Source organism: Leopardus geoffroyi, chromosome B3 (assembly GCF_018350155.1).
Source record: "Leopardus geoffroyi isolate Oge1 chromosome B3, O.geoffroyi_Oge1_pat1.0, whole genome shotgun sequence".
In the NCBI taxonomy this organism is placed as follows: domain Eukaryota; kingdom Metazoa; phylum Chordata; class Mammalia; order Carnivora; family Felidae; genus Leopardus; species Leopardus geoffroyi.
In genome coordinates, this window is record NC_059337.1 from 39,039,494 (window position 1) to 39,058,585 (window position 19,092).

General features: G+C 46.1%; 1 protein-coding gene across 1 annotated transcript in view; it reads right to left on the reverse strand.

Moving 5' to 3' along the window:
• DIS3L (DIS3 like exosome 3'-5' exoribonuclease) overlaps positions 1-16,931 on the reverse strand; it is a 35,179-nt gene extending 18,248 nt beyond the window's left edge. Inside the window, exons 1-4 of the mRNA XM_045449361.1 lie at positions 16,687-16,931; positions 15,241-15,394; positions 3,688-3,816; positions 1,780-1,915 (exon numbers count right to left, since the gene is read on the reverse strand). Coding sequence (XP_045305317.1) covers positions 1,780-1,915; positions 3,688-3,816; positions 15,241-15,394; positions 16,687-16,825 — 558 coding nt within the window. The 5' untranslated portion in view covers positions 16,826-16,931. The remainder of the gene's footprint in view (positions 1-1,779; positions 1,916-3,687; positions 3,817-15,240; positions 15,395-16,686) is intronic.
• Positions 16,932-19,092: the final 2,161 nt, after the last annotated feature.

Below are 19,092 nucleotides of genomic sequence, written 5' to 3' on the forward strand. Positions count from 1 at the left end.
GAGAAGTTCTGTCTGTGCTAACGTCAGTACCCCAATTCTATGGTCACTTATCGCTTCTCACCACCCAGTTCCTGCCACTATGAACCGCCTCTTCATGAGGATTTACTGTCTTCGCTCTTCCCAGCTAACTTCATGTCCCCACAGAAACTTCTGGCCTTCTCGTCTGAACTCCGCAGTATCTCTTTTTTTTCCTGCTATCTATCATTCGCCTCTATGAAGCCCTCGGTCACACAGTTTGCTTAGGAGACACTATACACAATAAACGGTACCACAGTACTGGACTGTGAAGAAAAGTAATTTGAACAAAAAGTAGAAAAATGTAATTTTAGGCAACTGTCCTCTGCGAGAACAAGACATGATGTATTGCAACAGAAAAAACAAGTGACACTGCCATTAATATCCAGCGCCCCCGGAACTCTCTGGCACGCCGGCACACTTTTTTATAGCAGGGCCAAGAAAATTCTATTGGCAAATCTTTGGCAATACGTGCACCTGGGAACTCTTATAGAATCTACAATTCAAAATCCAACTTGACTTTCCGTAAACTGACAGGGGCAACGGAGGGCCTCAGTTGAGGTTCTGAATCAAAACCCGGCATTAACCACTGGCACTTGATTGGCCACGTGGGCAGACAGAAGAGCCCAGTAATCTGTTGAGAGATCAACAGCCATCCCACTTTCCCCAAGGGGTACCCCAGAAATAGGAGAACCGGGTTGCCAACACAGCCCCCCAAAACGGCCACCAATAACGCTGCTCCCACCTGTGATCTGTACACTCAGCCGATGGGACAGCCTTCACATAAATGATAGCGCATCTCGCCCCTTCCTGTATCCCTGCTAACCCCCATGTACATTCACAAGTGGGGAAGAGTGAGGAACAGTGCCAAAACAAGACTGGCCCTTAAAACTGCGCGGTGTGCGTAGGGGGCGCCTGGGTGGCTCAGTCGGTTAAGTGTCTGACTCTCGGTTTTGGCTCAGGTCACGATCTCGCGGTTCGTGGGTTCGAGCCCTGTAACGGGCTCTGTGCTGACAGTATGGAGCCTGCTCAGGATTCTCTCTTGCTGTCTCTCTCTGGCCCTCCCCGACGTGTACTCTCTCTCTCAAAATAAATAAGTAAACTTAAAAACCAAAAAAGATTAAAACTGTGTCGTGTGTGCACGCAGAAAAACAATGTGAGGGGCAGCCGAGCACGGTGGTTAAGAGCTTTGGAGTCAGAGTGCCGGGGGTTCCTCCACTTTCTACCTGTGTGACCTTGGGTGAGTTACTTAGTCTTTCTGGGCTTTAGTTTCCTCATCCGCAAAACATGGACAATGGCACCTATCTCATGGGGGTAAGAATTCAATGAAACAATCCACTTAGAATACTGCCTGACATAGATAAATGTTGGCTATTACTATTAGGTGGGACCATATAAAACTGCCATTTTGGAGGTCAAAAATAATAGTATTGGCAATTTTATAACATCCAACCTATTCTTGCCATCATCATCACCACTACTGTTATTGCTGTAACTGTGCAATGGGTTTACTGTCAACAGGGGCTTCCTGGGCTGAACTCTCAGATGCTACGGGTCTTACAGTCACAGGGGGGTTGCCCAAATTTGCTAAAGCCAAGATTCCATGCCTGGGGAGAGACACGGACATGGAACTCATTGGCTGGAGTCTTCCTTCACTCTTTGTTTTCCTTCTTCTGCCTCGCCACATGGATCGAGAGCATTGTGGGCGCCAATGAAGAAATGAACACACACAGACACACTTACAGACACACCAGATGCAGGTACCTTGAAAGAAATCACAAACACTCCTTCGGTTTCGCTTCCATACTGCTGAATAGCCTCTTCGTCTTCTGTCACCATAACGATTGGCATCCTATCCTGGCAGTGGTGATAATACCAAACGGCTGCATTGTATATGCTCCTAGAAAAGCAAGGGCACATGAGCCCTCCCAAGGCAGACAAACACAAGCTACGGTCCAAAGCTTCACACCGCCCTTTTGATCTGCTATCCTTCGGTTTATGAGGACGACCACCCATTCATTCAACAAGTTATTTCCCGAACACTGGTCATAAATATGCCCTGGGTTGGGCAGTCTGGGGGATAAAACACGAATCAGAGAGCACCCGACAAGCCTCTTCTTCCCTAAGACATCCAACCACCATGGCAACCTCTTTCATTTCTTGATATGGCCTAGAAACCACAAGGCTCTGCCGTCTTTTAATACCTTTTGGCTGGAAAGCCATTACCATAGCACCACAAGGATGACAAGCGAGGCTACGTGAGGTTTCAAAGCTGGAGAGACAAGTCTGGCTAAGAGAAAAACTAGGCTGCGTCCAGCTCAAGGTCACAATCCAATAAGGTCTGCGATGGAGTCAACACAAAATGTCTGGAAATCTTCCTGAAAAGAATCGGAATTGGAAAACACAGCCTGGGGCTGGAGACGTGTGTTCAAGGCTGGACTGTGTTTCCAATGAAGTGTGTAAACTTGGGACAGTTGGTTTCGTAGGCATCTGTTTCCCTTTCTGGAAATCACAACGCTACCTACCTAAGGTTCCTTAGTTTTAGATTAAAAAAAAAAAAAAAATTCAGCGGACATATACTGAGTCTCTCCTATGTGCAAGCCTGTGTGGTTAGTAAGTAAGATCCTTCTAACTGCACACATGTGACCTGGTCTAGAGAAAGATTGGCTTTGCTTTCTGGTACTGAGCCCTGTGGGAACTTAGGACTATAATTAAGGACTCAGTATGTATCAGTGTTTATTTTACTTTAGAGAATTTAAATATTTAGTGGCTACACAGATAAAGAATTACAAGGAAAAAGACGATTGAAATGTTTTGTATGGATAAGACAAACAAGGTCCTCGGCCCTCTGCAGAAGAGCAGAGCAGGGGCTGTGGGTGCCCAGCACCTGTGCAAAAGGCCCACCTCTGACTCAGCTGCAGGTGGGTGGCAGTTCCGCCCCCCCCCCCCAGGCCCACTGGGTGGAGTTAACACCCCTGCAGAATGACCCTCAGCTAAAGGCGGAAGTCTCCTTTATACGACACCCTGGCCTCCGCTCTTCCAGATGACTTCTGAGGCAAATACTACGCGGCTTCTCAGAGGCTCCCAGTAGGACTGAGCCTCAGTTTCCCACAGCAGTAACGCATCCTTAACTGCTCTCCCTCCTTCCCTTCTGTCTCACTCCCCGCACTTCCTCACTGCTGTTTCAGGGAACTGCCTCCCACATCAACAACCCACACCCAACCCCTTGCTTCAGGCTCTGCTTTTAGGTGGATCTAAACGGCTAAAACAGCCTGACCAGAGTTAACCTACCAGTTCCAGTTTAATAAGACCGGTTGGGATAGGAGAGCAACTTCTACCAGGAAAATTGGATAATCTTAGCTTAAAAGTAGATCCCTCCCCCTCCCACACCCCCACATTCAAGTTATGACTTCTGGATCCCTGGAAGGTTCCTACCAGCTGCTGAGATCTGGGGCAAACACACTCTGAGTATCTACAGCTCCCTAATGACAATTTCTAAAATATATATGTATTCGAACGACATATCTACAACAGTGGCACGTTAAGCATTTCAGTATTAATCACAGTTCCAGAATAACTACTGGTTTATTCTAGCACGCTATTTAGGTCGACTCCCAGATAAAGAAATTAAAGACAGTCCTGACCATTCACAGCCATTGGGGGGTGCCATACCTGGTCTGCCACTTTTCCACGGATTCTCCTCTCTCCCGAGGGAGGTAGCAGAACTGTTGGAATTCGTTAGCAAAGAGAATGCAATCATGACGGGCATCCCTCAGGAGGTTTCGCAATTTGTTATACTGTCTGGGACACAGAAGACAAAGAGAAATCTGACACAGCAGGTACTCATCGACTGCCAGCTCTTGCTAAGGATCAAAGAAGATGAGGCATTTCAGGACAAAAGATTGATTATTTTGAACCCAAGAGACATTTATTTCTATTGGCTTCGGCGTGGGTAGTACTATGGGGCTGTTGTTTCTCAATTTAGCCTGCCGGAATGTGCTCAATCACATTAATTAGCCTGTGGATCAATCACTCTGCCCTTTCCCCTTCTAGACGTCTGGCCGTTTATTCAGTGATTACATGACCCTGCCCCGCACGGCCCCCTCTTCAGAGGCTCGCGGAGGATAGCAGGCAAAGCAGAGTTTGGCACTTTACTCTTGTACCTCGCTTTGTTCTAGAAACGGCAGTAGGCACTGGTACATTTTACTTTGTGCTGGCAGCCCCAGAAAAGTTCAGGTGACGGAAAGAAGTCTGGGGATTTATCTGTGAATTTTATTTACGCAGCCACCTCATTTACATGAATGACGGCTAGCTGCCATCTGTCAGACAACTAACAAAGTTTTCAGGTTTCTTCCAAACGGAGATCCTTCCGATAGTGCTAGCCAAAGTCTCTCATCAAATATGCACCTCATACGGGTCAGGATCTAAGATGGTGTTTTTCTCTTTTCTTTTTCAGAAGGTGCTTTTCAATAGTCGAGGTGATATGAAATACAGAAAATGTTCACAGTTATCTTAAAGGAAGCCAATTGTTTACTTAAAAATGGATTGATATTAAACTAGATGTTAAATTAACATATAAATCACCCAAGGGAGATGACTGGCATTTAACATGTGTTCTTTGTTAAATGTTTATTTATTTTCGGGAGGGACAGAGTGCAAGTGGGGGAGGTGCAGAGAGAGAGGGAGACACAGAATCCATAGCAGGCTCCAGGTTCTGAGCTGTCAGCATGGGGCCCAACATGGGGCTCATATTCACGAGGTAGGAAATCATAACCTGAAGACGAAGTCGGATGCTTAACCGACTGAGCCACCCAGGCGCCCCAAGATGTGTTTTAACATAATAAAATTTATGCTTTCCCATTCCTACCCGCAGCCCGCTGCCATGTTTTTTTTAAAAAAATGAGTCTTTGGGCACCTGGGTGGCTCAGTCGGTTAAGCATCCAACTTCGGCTCAGGTCATGATTTCGTGGTTTGTGGGTTCGAGCCCCATGTCAGGCTCTGTGCTGACAGCTCAGAGCCTGGAGCCTGCTTCAGATTCTGTGTCTCCCTCTCTCTCTGCCCCTCCCCCCACTCACACTCTGTCTCTCTCCCTCTCTCAAAAATAAATAATAAACATTAAATTTTTTTTAATGAGTCTTTATATTTAAGCAAAAGCAGAACTCTCCAACTTCTCTTCTTTAAGTAAATGCTAATCACCAATATCTGTATCGTCTTAACACTTAATTAGAAAACAAGACACAGTGATTTTATTTTCTTAGTAATTCTAATTTTGAGCTATTTTAAAAAGAATCATCAAGTAATAGCACTTACACAATTTCATAATCAACAAAAGGATTCGGTGTCATTGTTGTGAATGGCAGCTGTCCTTGACAGGATCCCCCTTGTGCAAAGAAAAGCTGCCCCCCACCCCACCTCAGAAATGCCTGGAACGTAACTAACTGGTAGTCTTCCCACCTTCACAAAGATATATTTGAAGTCATTTTTAAAACCTCTTAGGATATGCACAGAGGAGTCTACACCACCCTGTTCCCAGTGCCCGTCCCTGCACAGTAGTAAGGTGAAAACTTTTACTTTCTGCTGGACCCATTTCTGTAATGCACGAATTCCTCTAAAGGAGCGCTTATGGGGCGCCTGGGTGGCTCAGTCGGTTAAGTGGCCGACTTCAGCTCAGGTCACGATCTCGCGGTCTGTGGGTTCGAGCCCCGTGTCGGGCTCTGGGCTGATGGCTCAGAGCCTGGAGCCTGCTTCCGATTCTGTGTCTCCCTCTCTCTCTGCCCCTCCCCCGTTCATGCTCTGTCTCTGTCTCAAAAATAAATAAAACGTTAAAAAAAAAAATTTTTTTTTAATAAAAATAAAAATAAAAAAAATAAAGGAGCGCTTATTTCTTATGCAATTAAGGATTTTAGAGGAGACTTCATAAACAACTGTAATTTATTATTTCAGAGACGACACTGAAAAAATACTGCCCATTTTTCCTGATCTTATCGCCCACAGTATTGGCGCCCTTTATCTACCCCTAATAAAGCACCTGGACTTGGTGCACTTTTTTGTTTACCAATTACCTTCTATATTGAAGGTCCTTCATTTAGCAAATATTGGCTGCATTCCTTCCCTTTTGCTCCACTGAGCGCCCTCAGGGGACACCATCTGAGCATCTCCTTTCTGTCCTTTGCTTGCGGTGGCCATGGGCTTGTGGTGGCCATGGCAAAATTACCATTCCTCGAGAAAATTAAACCAAGCACTACCCTATGACCCAGCAACTGCACTTCTGGGTGTATGCCCCAAAGGACTGAAGACAGGGTGTCAAGGACACATTCCTGTATCAATGTTCGTGGCAGTATCATTCACGATAGCCAAAAGGAACCAAGGAAGCAACCCAAGTGTCCAACGACAGACGGATGCATAAACAAAATGCGGCATGTACACGCACGGGAATATTTTTCAGTCTTAAGAAAGGAAGTTCTGACGCAGGCTACAACATGGATGAACCATGAAGACGTGATGCTAAGCGAAATAAGCCGGTCGCTAAAGGACGGACACTGTGTTAAGATTCCACTTATATGAAGTAAGGTACTTAGTCTCGTTTATAGATTCATGACGTAGAATGGTTGTTGCCAGGGGGCTAGGGGGAGAAGGAGGTAGGGAGTTAGTATTTAATGGGTGTAGAGTTTCAGTTTAGGGAGATGGAAAAAAGTTCTGGAGAGGACGGTGGTGATAGCTGCACGAAATGTGAATGTATTCAAGGCCACTGACCTATACAGTGAAAAGCGGTGGGCGACTGGATGGCTCAGTTGGCTAAGCATCTGACTCTTGACTGTGGCTCAGGTCACGATCTCAAGTTTGTGGGTTCAAGTCCCACATTGGGCTTCACGCTGACAATGCGGAGATGCTTGGAATTTTCTCTCTCTCTCTCAAAATAAATAAACTTTAAAAAAAGTGTTTAAAATGGTAAATCTTATGCCAAATACATCTACCACAATTTTAAAAAAAAACAGCTAGGCTAACTGGCAAAACAAAATAAAAACAAAAATCAGAACCACCCATTTCAGTGGGAGAAGTGCCATGACGGGGAGAGGTGCAGAGTGTGACAAGAACATGGGAGGGACGGGGGAGATGACATCTGAGATGAGAAAGGTGAGTGAGAGTTAGCCAGACAAAGGGCCAAGGGAGGAGAGAGGAGACAGAAAGTTCAGGATAGCAGACAGTGGTTCACATGCCCAAGAAATGTTTTCCAAATGCATAAATGAACCCTCATCTCTTTGTGACAACAGTGGTCCAAATACAAGACAACAGTGTGTCAGAACAAACCCTGACATTTTCAGAACTCAGTTACAGTTTTGCTAGGCTCTGCACACATCCCCCGATTTGCTATCACACTTTATACATATATATATATATTTTTAAATGTTTATTTATTTTGAGAAAGAGAGTACGTGTGCAGGGGAGGGGCAGGGAGAGGGAGAGAGGGAGAGGGAAAGAGGGAGAGAGGGAGGGGGGGAGAGAGAGAGAGACAGAGAGAGAGAGAGAGAGAGAGAGAGAATCCCAAGCAGACTCTGTGCTGACAGCACCCCCGACATGGGTCTTGGGTCTTGAACTCACGAACCGTGAGATCGTGACCCGGGCGGAGATCAAGAGTTGGACGCTTAACTGCCTGAGCCACCCAGGCGCCCCTGACACGTGCACTTAGGCCCGGGGATTCTCTAACCCTGTCCTCCTCAAAAACTGGTGTTCCACAAGCCAGACCCAGGTCGTTTACCAACAAATTAGAGGAATGACAATCCTTCCCCATGTTTAGCAAAATATGTAACTTCGCAAAAAAGAATTTTCTCAATTTAAAGTTTCACTCCCATATATTTTCCTTAGACTTGTAGGGCACGCTTCCATTTGTCAGCTACCTATCAGCAGGGTAAGACAAATGAACAAATGGCACAAGAATATTAATGGGGAAAGCAGGAAAAAGTGAATCACTCTGAGTGTGACAGTCAAGTTTTCTTATAGGCATGTGGGCTTATGGCTGTAATTTAATAGTGCATACACACAATATAGTCATATTTTTTTGCTAGTCAGGGCTGGTGGTGCATACGATGGGATTAGATATATGAGGATCCTGCACGGAGCCAGCAGATCACAGCGCCTTGAACAAGTTTAGCCTGAATGACAGGAGAACAGCAGTTTCAGAGAGTCAAGTACAGTAAAATGATCTGAAGTTTTAAAAATTCCAGTCTCAGGGCGCCTGGGTGGCGCAGTCAGTTAAGCGTCCAACTTCAGCCAGGTCACGATCTCGCGGTCCGTGAGTTCGAGCCCCGCGTCAGGCTCTGGGCTGATGGCTCAGAGCCTGGAGCCTGTTTCCGATTCTGTGTCTCCCTCTCTCTCTGCCCCTCCCCCGTTCATGCTCTGTCTCTCTCTCTCTGTCCCAAAAAAATTAAATAAACGTTGAAAAAAAAATTTTAAAAATTCCAGTCTCACAGAAGAACCCTAGTTTCTCTAGACTGGCTTAAACACTCCCCCAAATCTCTATTATTTAAACATTTCAAACAATTTCTTAGGGATATGGCTACACTTGCCTTCTTTAAAAAAATTTTTTTTTTTCAACGTTTATTTATTTTTGGGACAGAGAGAGACAGAGCATGAACGGGGGAGGGGCAGAGAGAGAGGGAGACACAGAATCGGAAACAGGCTCCAGGCTCCGAGCCATCAGCCCAGAGCCCGACGCGGGGCTCGAACCCACGGACCGCGAGATCGTGACCTGGCTGAAGTCGGACGCTTAACCGACTGCGCCACCCAGGCGCCCCTACACTTGCCTTCTTAAGATGGATTTTTGTACAGATGCAACATCCCCTCCCCCAGACTATATTCTCTGGGGGTTAGGAGTGGGCGTCCCACAACCAGTCCAGGGATGTACAATGTTGTGTTTCTTCAAGCAGTTTTTGCAGAATCCTGCTAGGGTCTCAGAGGCTTACTTTCAGAGGTCCTTGAGTTTTTTAAGTTTTATTTATTTAAGTAAACTCTACACCCAACGTGGGGCTCAAACTCACAACCCCAAGATCGAGAGAGAGAGAGAGAGAGAGAGATCAATGCTCTTCTGATTGAGTCAGCCAGGCGCCCCAGAGTTTTTACAAGTAAGCTCTATGCCCAATGTGGGGCTTGAACTCACAACCCCGAGATCAAGAGTCACATGTTCCACGGACTGAGCCAGTCAGATGCCCCTAGGTGGTAGTATTAAAACATTTTCAACGGAGTATATTTTGGACCATCTGATGTCCTCTAAACCGCACTGCCATTTGGAAGCCTCAAAGACAACCTCAAAGGAATGACCCCCAGTCGCACCCCTTTGGACCTCCCCCAGCACTCCCTCTTTCTATCTAGTTATGTAAACCAGAAACTCGGTGTCGGCCTTAACACCATCTTCTCTCTGACCTCACATATCCAACTCCACTAATACGTTTTGTAGGTTTTCTTCAGCTTTCCTGAGATACAACTCATATACCATAAAATTAACCCTTTTAAAACATACAATTCAATTTAGTACAGTCAAAGAGTTAGGCAACCATCACCACGAGGTCCAGACATTTTATCGCCCCAAAAAGAAACTGAGAGCCATTAAGCAATCATTCCCCATTCCCCTGCCCCTGGCAACCACTAGTCTATTTTCTGTCTCTTGGATTTACCGATTCCAGGCATTTCACATAAATGGAATCATAGAAAAATGAACTTTCATGTGGCTGGCTTCTTTTACTTAGTACAATATTTTCAAGGTTCATCCATGCTTGTGGCCTGTGTTGGTCCTTCATTCCTTTTATGGCTGAACAGTATTCCCTCGTATGGATAAACCATACTTTGTGTAACCATTATCAGTTGATGGACATTTGAGCTGTTTCCACTTTTGGGGCTGTTATGAACACAGTTGCTACGAACATTTGTGCACAAATTTTGTGTGGATAGAGTTTCGGTTCTCTTGGTTACATACTTAGAGACTTCTACAGACTTTTACCTACTAAGATGCTGTTGGATATTTCTATTTCTTTCCATCTCTAAGCTACCAGCACCTCTCATGTGAACTAAAGTAATAGCTTCTCCACTGGCCCAGTCATCGTTTCTTTCCCTTTTTTTAAGTTTAAAAAAAAAATGATCTTTGAGAGAGAGAGAGACATACAGAGAGAGAGAGAGAGAGAGTGCCCATGAGCAGGTCGGGGGCAGAGAGAGAGAGAGGGTGAGAGGGAGGGAATCCCTGCTGTCAGAGCAGGCCCCCCACATGGGGCCCAAACCCGTGAAGCTAGTGACCGGAGCCAAAATCAAGAGTTGGATGCTGAGACACCCAGGCACCCCCAGTCACTTTTTCAAAGTAGGAATCTGATCATATATATCGTCCCACCCTGCTTACAACCCTTCACCAACATCCCGGAGACTCATCCAAGCCGGGGCCTTTTTCGGTTCCTTGAGGGGGCCAACCCCCCCTCCCCACACCCTGCACAGCAGCCCCCTCACCTGGAAAGCTTTTCTCCTTTCTCTCTCTGGTTTACTCCTACCCATCCCCTAGAGCCCAGGGTAGGCATCTCCCTCAGGAGCTTTTCCTCTCCTCCCTAACAGGCTCTCCTGGAACCACGCACCTGTCTCTCAGGGCATCTGTCACAGCTGTAGTCCCCCATCTGCGTGATTATCTGAGTAGCACCTGTCTCCCCCTCAAGGCTGTGTCTGCTTTTGTTCATCACTGCATCCTCAGCGCTAGCACAAGTTTCTGGCACACACGATCTCTCAGTATTTGTTGAATAAACGGATGGATGAATGCTGTGGACAAGACAGCCTCACAGAGTCATCAAATGATCCCTCACTGGGACGCCTGGGTGGTTCAGTCCGTTAAACAACCAACTCTTGATTTTGGCTCGGGTCATGATCTCATGGATCGTGGGTTCGAGCCCCCCGGCGGGCTCCGGGCTCATGGTGCCTAGCCAGGTTGGGATTCTCTCTCCCCCTCCCTCTCTCTCTGCCCCTCCTGCGTGCGCACGCGCGCGCGTGCACACGCACACGTGCACACGCACGCGCACACACACACACACTCTCTCTCTCTCTCTCAAAATAAATAAATAAGCTTAAAAAAAAGAGAAATCCATCACTGAATAAGCATTTGAGGATTGCTGGATGGTAGAACATGTGATTATCCTCAACAATCAAAAACTCAACACTTTTTGATAATGCTTTATGTATTAGGCTTCTGAGAATGGCCACTTTCTGCATTGATATTACTGAAATCAAAATACAAGATCATATTAAATACAGAACCAGGTAAGACGCTATGTCTTTTTATGGTTAAACTCAACTCTGGTGATTTCATCTCAGTAAAACAATGTCATCTGTTGCATTAAATTAAAGTTCATTTGCAATCTTTTTATTTTGTAAATTTGTTTATTTAATATGAAGGTCTGGTTTGGGTTTAGGGCTGTAGCAAGTACTTAAGCATGAGGACTTTACATCTAGATTTATGTTTAAACACGTTTAAGTAATACAATCGAATAAATTAACACTGGGTTTCCATGAGAAGCCTATAAAAAGCCTTTTAGAAACAAAGTCAATAACATTACTCATGTTGAGTAATACTTATATTGAATGGTGAATTAGATCATTTGACCTCTTAGATCTTTTCCAATTATATTCCATAGTTTCAGTATTTAAACATTTTTAAAGTTTATTTTGTTTTTTTTAATGCTTAATTATTTATTTATGTTGAGAGCGTGTGAGCAGGGGAGGAGCCGAGAGAGAGAGAGAGAGAGAGAGAGAGAGAGAGAGAGAGAGAGAGAATTACAAGCAGGTTCCACTCTGTAAGCGCAGAGCCCGATGTGAGGCTTGATCTCACAAACTGTGAGATCATGACCTGAGCTGAAATCAAGAGTTGAACGTTTAACTGACTGAACCACCCAGGCACCCCTAAGTTTATTTATTTTTTGAGAGAGAGAGAGAGAGAGAGAGAGAGACAGGGAGAGAATGCATGAGGGTACACAGGAGGTAGGGGCAGAGAGAGGAGGAGAGAGAGAGAATCCCAAGCAGGTTCAGGGCTGACAGCACAGAGCCCGATGTGGGGCTTGAACTGACAGAACTGTGAGATCACCACCTGAGCCGAAACCAACTGAGCCACCCAGGCACCCCTGTAATTCCAATCTTATGTCATATACTGAGAAACTGTTGAGACTCTGAAGCTATAATGAAGGAATTCAGGAAGGGGCCCAAAGGAGAGAAAGCAAGGCATCCTTACACCAGACACTAGACCAACCAGGTATTTTTAATTGACAAAGCTTTTCTAAGCAATAATGTTCCTAAAAGCATATCAAATAGAATGAATTATTTACTAGCATCTCAAAAACCTCCAAGGAAGAACTGAAAAACAGAACAAAACATTTTCCGACATTAAATGAAGCAAAACACCAGAGAGCCTCTGCTAGGCCACTTGCGATTAAATATAAAAAGTCCAAGGACAGGGCACCTGGGTGGCTCAGTCGTTTAAGCGTCCGACTTCGGCTCAGGTCATGAAATCGTGGTCTGTGAGTTCAAGCCCCACGTCGGGCTCTGTGCTGACAGCTCGGAGCCTGGACCCTGCTTTGGATTCTGTGTCTCCCTCTCTCTCTCTGCTCCTCCTCCCCCACTCAAGCTCTATCTCTCTATCTCAAAAATGAATAAACATTAAAAAAAATTTTAATATACAAAATAAAAAGTCCAATTACTTCTACTTAACGCTTTTGAAGTCTAAATTAATAAAGCAAATTCCCTGGCTCTTCCATATTCAATGGTTGGGATCAATCATAAAGTTAGCTTTCAATATATGACACTCTCTAGGGCTCAGGTAATTTTGGTCATTTAGCGGTTTCAACCTGAATACAAAGTGCCGGTTGCTTACCAGGGACACAAAGCACCAAGACCCTAACCTGCTGATTCCTTGTCCTGCCTCCTCTTTCTCTTCATCAGTTACATCCAGCACCCTTGCTTTAGGACCAAGCTCAAACCTATTTCCTTCGGAGAGCTTTCAGGCTGAACCCTCACACCCTGTATTTACCTCTGCACTTTGTACAGTCTACATTAAATAATACTGCCTGGGTCTAAGGTGTGCCACCATTACCTTCTTGCACCTAACCCAACAAGACAACAGGTCTGTTGAGAGAGGGACTAATACAGTTGACCTTTGAACAACCTGGGTTTGAACTGTGGGGGTCCACTTCTATGTGAGGTTTTTTTTTTTTTTCAGTAAATATGGTACAGCACTGTAAAGGTATTTATTTTGAGAAAGAGAGCAAGCAGGAGCAGGGAAGGGGCAGGGGCAGAGGGAGAGACAGAATCCCAAGCAGGCTCCATGCTGTCAGTGCAGAGCCCGATGCAGGGCTTGAACTCACGAACCATGAGATCATGACCTGAGCCAACATCAAGAGTTGGAGGCTTAACTGCCTGAGCCACCCAGGCACCCCGTCCTTACAGTTTTCTTAATGTTTTCTTTTCTCTAGCTTACTTTATTGCAAGAATACCGTATACAGGGGCGCCTGGGTGGCTCAGTCGGTTAAGCGTCGGACTTCGGCTCAGGTCATGATCTCTCGGTCCGTGGGTTCGAGCCCCGTGTCGGGCTCTGTGCTGACCGCTCAGAGCCTGGAGCCCGTTTCAGATTCTGTGTCTCCCTCTCTCTCTGCCCCCTCCCCTGTTCATGCTCTGTCTCTGTCTCAAAAATAAACGTTAAAAAAAAATTAAAAAAAAAAAAAAAAAAAAAAGAATACCGTATACAATATAGAATATAACATACCAAACATATGTTAATCGGCTATTTATGTTACCAGTAAGGATTCTGGTCCACAGTAGGCTATTAGTTAAGTTTTGAGGGAATCAGAAATTATATATATATGGATTTTTGCCTGTGTAGGAGTCCATGCCTCTAATCCCCATGTTGTTCAAGAGTCAACCATACTTCTTTTTGTACTCTATAAGGCCTGGAACTATGAGCTCAAAATGTGCTTACCAAATGGGAAAACCAAGATGTTATCATATCGGCCTATTTCACAACTCCTCATCCTTTGTTTTCGCATTTAGTATATTTAGAGACATGGTGGAAAAACAATAGTTTTTCATCAATTTAACGACTTTTGAAATGTCCAGGAGAAAAGACATTTAAATTCCAATTCTTTGCGTTTGCGTGTCCCGGGAATTGGTTTTTAAAACAACCCTTAATATTAAAAATATTTTTGAAAACAGAAGCTGAAAAGCCTCAGCAGAGTGTGCGCAATCTGAATGATAGCCACAAATTGATTTTAGTAGCAGAAATTGAAATACGACACCTGGAGCAGCATTCAAACCTGGATGTGTATAAACGTCTCTATCTGTGTGTCTGAACAAAATCAAGTTCAGGCTCATTTAAAAATATTCAACCTGAAAAATCTGCAATCTAGTTAATGCGCTTTTTTTTGAACAGAGCATATAATGACAACTCATCATTTTCATATACAAATAAACACACTTTATCTTTTACCATCAACGTCTGAAGAAGCCACAACACTTAAAAAAGGATAAACACACAGTTTCTGCTTTCTAAATAACGAGGGGTGTTAAGAGGTTGGATGCATAATTCTAATATGGTGGTTCTAAGCAGTCTTCACGTTGAAATCATAAATCCTTTCCCCATGTTAAATGAAGCAAAACCATTTTTCAGATAATTGTTTAAAAGGTGAACAAACAATTCTTCTTCATTTAGGTACAAGGCAAGGCTTTTGGACTGATTTCAATCAGAGATCCTTTGTTTAGCAAATACAATTAGTATGGTTGGTAGTTTCACTAGTAATGTAAATATAAACCAAGTTACTTCTGGTTTCATTAAGTAAATCACTACAAGTGCAATTTGTATCACAATAAACAGTTTAAAATTTAAAAATACAGCAGTACTCTTTCCCCTTCCCCCCAAAGTGTAGGCTTCTGAAAAACAATGTATTGAGCAACTACATGCAAACCAAAAGCCAAGAATCTTAAATACCCATATGCTGGGGACACTGCAGTTTATTGATCTACAGTCAGAGCTCCTGGCCAGGTGTTGAAGCCGAAATATAAAATAACGTTACTGCCTTCCTCACCAGCAAAGAGAATACCAAATTAGCTCAAAAAGTCCCTTCAGACAAAATAATGAATTCCTCCAACAAGGGACCTTTTCTAAAGGGGAAAAGAAAAATACGCCATATAAAAATAAAGAAATAAATAATGTGAAATAGATACCTCCGGCCCCTTTGATGCTGCACAGTTTGACAAGCCGTTTGCATGAAAATAATTCCCTTCAACTCCGGAAACTCAAGGATCTCCAGGTAATCTTGAACAACTTTCCAATCTGGGATCATGTAATGAGTCACATCACTAGACAAGAGTTTCCCATCTAAAAACATAATTCAAAACGTAAGCGATTAGACGTTTGCAAGCCTGGCTTATTACTATTTCAAGGTCACGGTGCTCCAGTTTGCAAGATAACTTCCAGTCTTAACTACACCCTAAAGTTTTTGAAGGACATGACAAATCTACTTTGGTAGAGGCCCCAAGTTCAGGTAAATTCAGCATCTTCATTTTTCTGAAGCTGCGATGAGACTCAGCGTGCTGTGTGGTGTTGCCAGGGGTGCAGAAGATGACTAATTTTTTAAAAACCAGCAAATCCTCAGCACAACCTAAATATTTATTTATGTTAACTCACGGACATACTCGAATGGCATTCAAGTGGGGTCCTTCCAAATATACAAGTAAACCACTTGTTTATGCCTGGCAATTTCAACTGGGTTCTGAATCAAGCTTGTGAACATGCTCGGAAGCCTCCAGGGGCCACAAAGCCGGAATCGACTGGAAAAGATGCTCAGTGCCAGCAAGGGCAGTGGTTAGGCTATCCACCCGGCCCGCATCTCAGGGACCTGGTTCGCCAAGGTGTAAACGAAATGTTCACCTTAACCATAAACTGAGGATTCCAAATACTCGCTGGGAAGGACCCTCACGCCCCTCTCCCACCAGAGGGAAGAGAACCAGTAATCTCCCTCGTTAAATCGGCCACCCTTGCAGCTGAGAAAACAAGTGGGGGAAGGTGTAGCGCACGGCAGCTCCAAATCCAGCTTTCCCGTGACCTTCCTGGACAACGAGGGCCCAGACAATTCGCAAACCCTAGTGCAGAGGACTCTCCACTGGCTGAAAGTCTGAGGCATCTGGGCTGGCAGGTCAGAAAATTTGTGGGGAGTAAAAAGTGTCAAATGAGCGGCAGCAGGAGCTCTGGGCGCCCGCGCCGCGGGATGGCGCCCCACCTCGCGCCGTGGGCCCCGCAGCTCAGCACCCTCGCCCCATTTCACGATCTCGCGATCCTGGGGGCGCAGAAGAGGCCGGTTCCGGCGCCCACGGGCCCCTCGGAAAGCGCCGATCGCCGGGCCGCCGGACTCTGGGCCCGGAAGTGGAGAGCCCCAGAAGCAGCGCGCCGCGGCCGTCGGGGCGGCTCCGGGGCCGCCGGGCCTCTCGCTCCGCACCCGCAGCCCCGCCGCCCGCCGGGCCCGAGTGCTGCTGCCTGGGCGGGCGGAGACCCGGCGGCCTCGCGCTCCGCCTCCTGCCGCGGCCCGGCGCCTCCCGGCGGACGGACGGCCCCGCCACCCTCGCTCCCGCCGCCCGGGGCTCTCCGCGCTGCGGCCCGGCCGGGACTCTGACCGTTGCGGCAGGTGGCGGGCTGCGGGCAGAGCGGGCTGTTGCAGGGCACGCTGGGCCGCAGGTAGTGCTCTCGCACGATCCGCAGCGTCCGGCCCTGGAAGGTTCTCAGGAGCAGCACCTTCTCCCGCTTCTGCAGCATGCCGGCGGCGCTCGGCGGGGGCACGGCTCCGGGCCCTGCGAGGCCGCCCCGAGCGAGCGGCCGGGAGGCGGCGGGCGAGGCGCGGCGCGGGCGGAAGCGAGGCCGCGGCTCGGGGCCCGCCCCCTCGGCCGGGCGGCCTGGTCTACGCGGGCTCCCGGGCACCCCTTGGTAGCCGCCGGAGCGCCCCGAGGGGCGCAGGAACCGCCCTAACGGCCGCGTCCGGGGCTGAGAGCTGGAGGAGCCCCGCGGCAGGCGTGCTCCAGCCCCGGCAGGCTACAGCAGCCCCGCCTCAGTTTCTCCCCTGCCTACCGTTGCCTGGGGGCTGGGAAAGGTGGAAACCGCCCAAAACACTTAGATATAAGATCTGTGGAATATCTGGAAGCTAGTTTAAAGCCTGGTGAAGAAAGATTTGGTGCAACTCTGAAGGGTTATTAGACCCCCCGGGGCCATACAGGAATGGGAGCTGCGGAGGGGGTAATTATTAGTGTTTTCTCTTGGTTGGTCTTGCTTTCCAAAAAGAGCTAAAAGATTGAGCGAATAAGCCAGCAACCCTGCCAGCCCAGCATTTTTTCCCCCTTAAAAAGTCGTATTTATTTTTAATTTCATGTATTTTTAATCCCTATAAAAATTCAAATAATGCAGATAAAATGAAAACCAATCCATTTCCTTGAGGTAAACACTTATCTATTCAATCCCAGCTTTAGGGCATTTGCAGCCTCTGGCAAAGGAATTCTCCTTTAAACTTGGAGATTCACAGTTTGTTCTGAGATCGCACACTCTTCGTTGGGTAGAAGCCACTGTTCTTCCACGCACTCAGCGAAGACTTATGAACTGTACCAAAAGCATGACATGCAAGCGTCCCATGTAATTTCCAGAAGTCAATGGAGTCAGGCATTATTCCCATTTTACAGATGATGAGACAGGAGTAGAAGGTTAAGTGGCCAAGGTTACCCAGTTATTAAGTGGTAGAATCAGTACTCAAGCCAAGAGCTGGCTAAATCCAAAGCAGGCTCTTAACTCATTACTGTGTTATTCACAGATGAATAAAATATAGCTCTTGTATCTAAGGGCTTTACAGTCTCCTTGAGCTCTAGTTAAGGCAGTTTAACCAGCCGGCTGGGAACATTAGCGCTTCCTATTGTTAAAAAAAAAATTCAAGTAAATGTAAAGATCAAATTGGCTGTATTTAAGGATTTATGAATCACACAGCATCCCATCTAGCAAACAGAAAAGGAGCTCTGAGGAGCTGTACAAAATGGAAGGGTTTTTAGGACGAAGGGAAGTGGAAAAGGAAGTTCTGAACAAAGAGTGGATTGTTTCCTGCAAGGTTACCTTCCCTTGGAGGAAGAGTTGGGGGATCAATCATGCGGAACACCTCACTAGAGTGGATCAAATAATTCCAGAAAGACTGGCTAAAGGCACATTCCTGGGAGAGGCAGAGACCAATTAAGTCTTGGTTTACTGTCCTGGGGGCAGTTTGGGGCCTATTGTTCCTTTCTTTTTTTTCCCCCCTTCCCTCTCAAGTGAAACATGTGATCAAAATTGAAGCCTTTAGCGCAGGCTCTGTGCTTCTCACAGCTTTTGCTGATCCTCTGTGTGATTTTCACAGGTTGGGATGGTTTTTTTTTTGCTGGATCTCCGTGGTAGTCACAGGTCATGACTCCAGGTTCACAGTTTTCTAGATGGTCATTTCCTTCACTCCTTTTCTGGCTTTCAGGTCTTAGGGAGATCATTTGCTTGGTAGTTAGTCGCTGTTACACCTGCATTTAAAGCTTTGGAGGGAACATAGTGTACTAGGGAGACCACTGTGAGAATTATGAGCAGAATAATTCCCAGTGTTTGGAGTGCACTTTGGAGCCATGGTCCCCAAGACCCAACCCAGTCAAAATCAAGTAAGTCAAAGAAAAACCGATCGCATTGAAGCAGGCACCTTTTAAAGCCAAATGGCATGTATAGTGATCTTTAAAAAAAAAAAAAATTAATGTTTTATTTATTTTTGAAAGCGAGAGAGAGAGACAGTATGAGCAGGGTCGGGGGGTGGGCAGACAGAGAGGGAGACACAGAATTCGAAGCAGGCTCCAGGCTCTGAGCTGTCAACACAGAGCCCAATGTGGGGCTTGAACTCATGAACCCTGAGATCATGACCTGAGCTGCAAGTCAGAGGCTTAACTGAGCCTCCCAGGTGCCCCAATTTATGTAACTGTTACTTATGTAACTGTTTCAACTTCTCCTCAAGCTTAATCCAGTACAGCAGGTGGTCCTGGTGG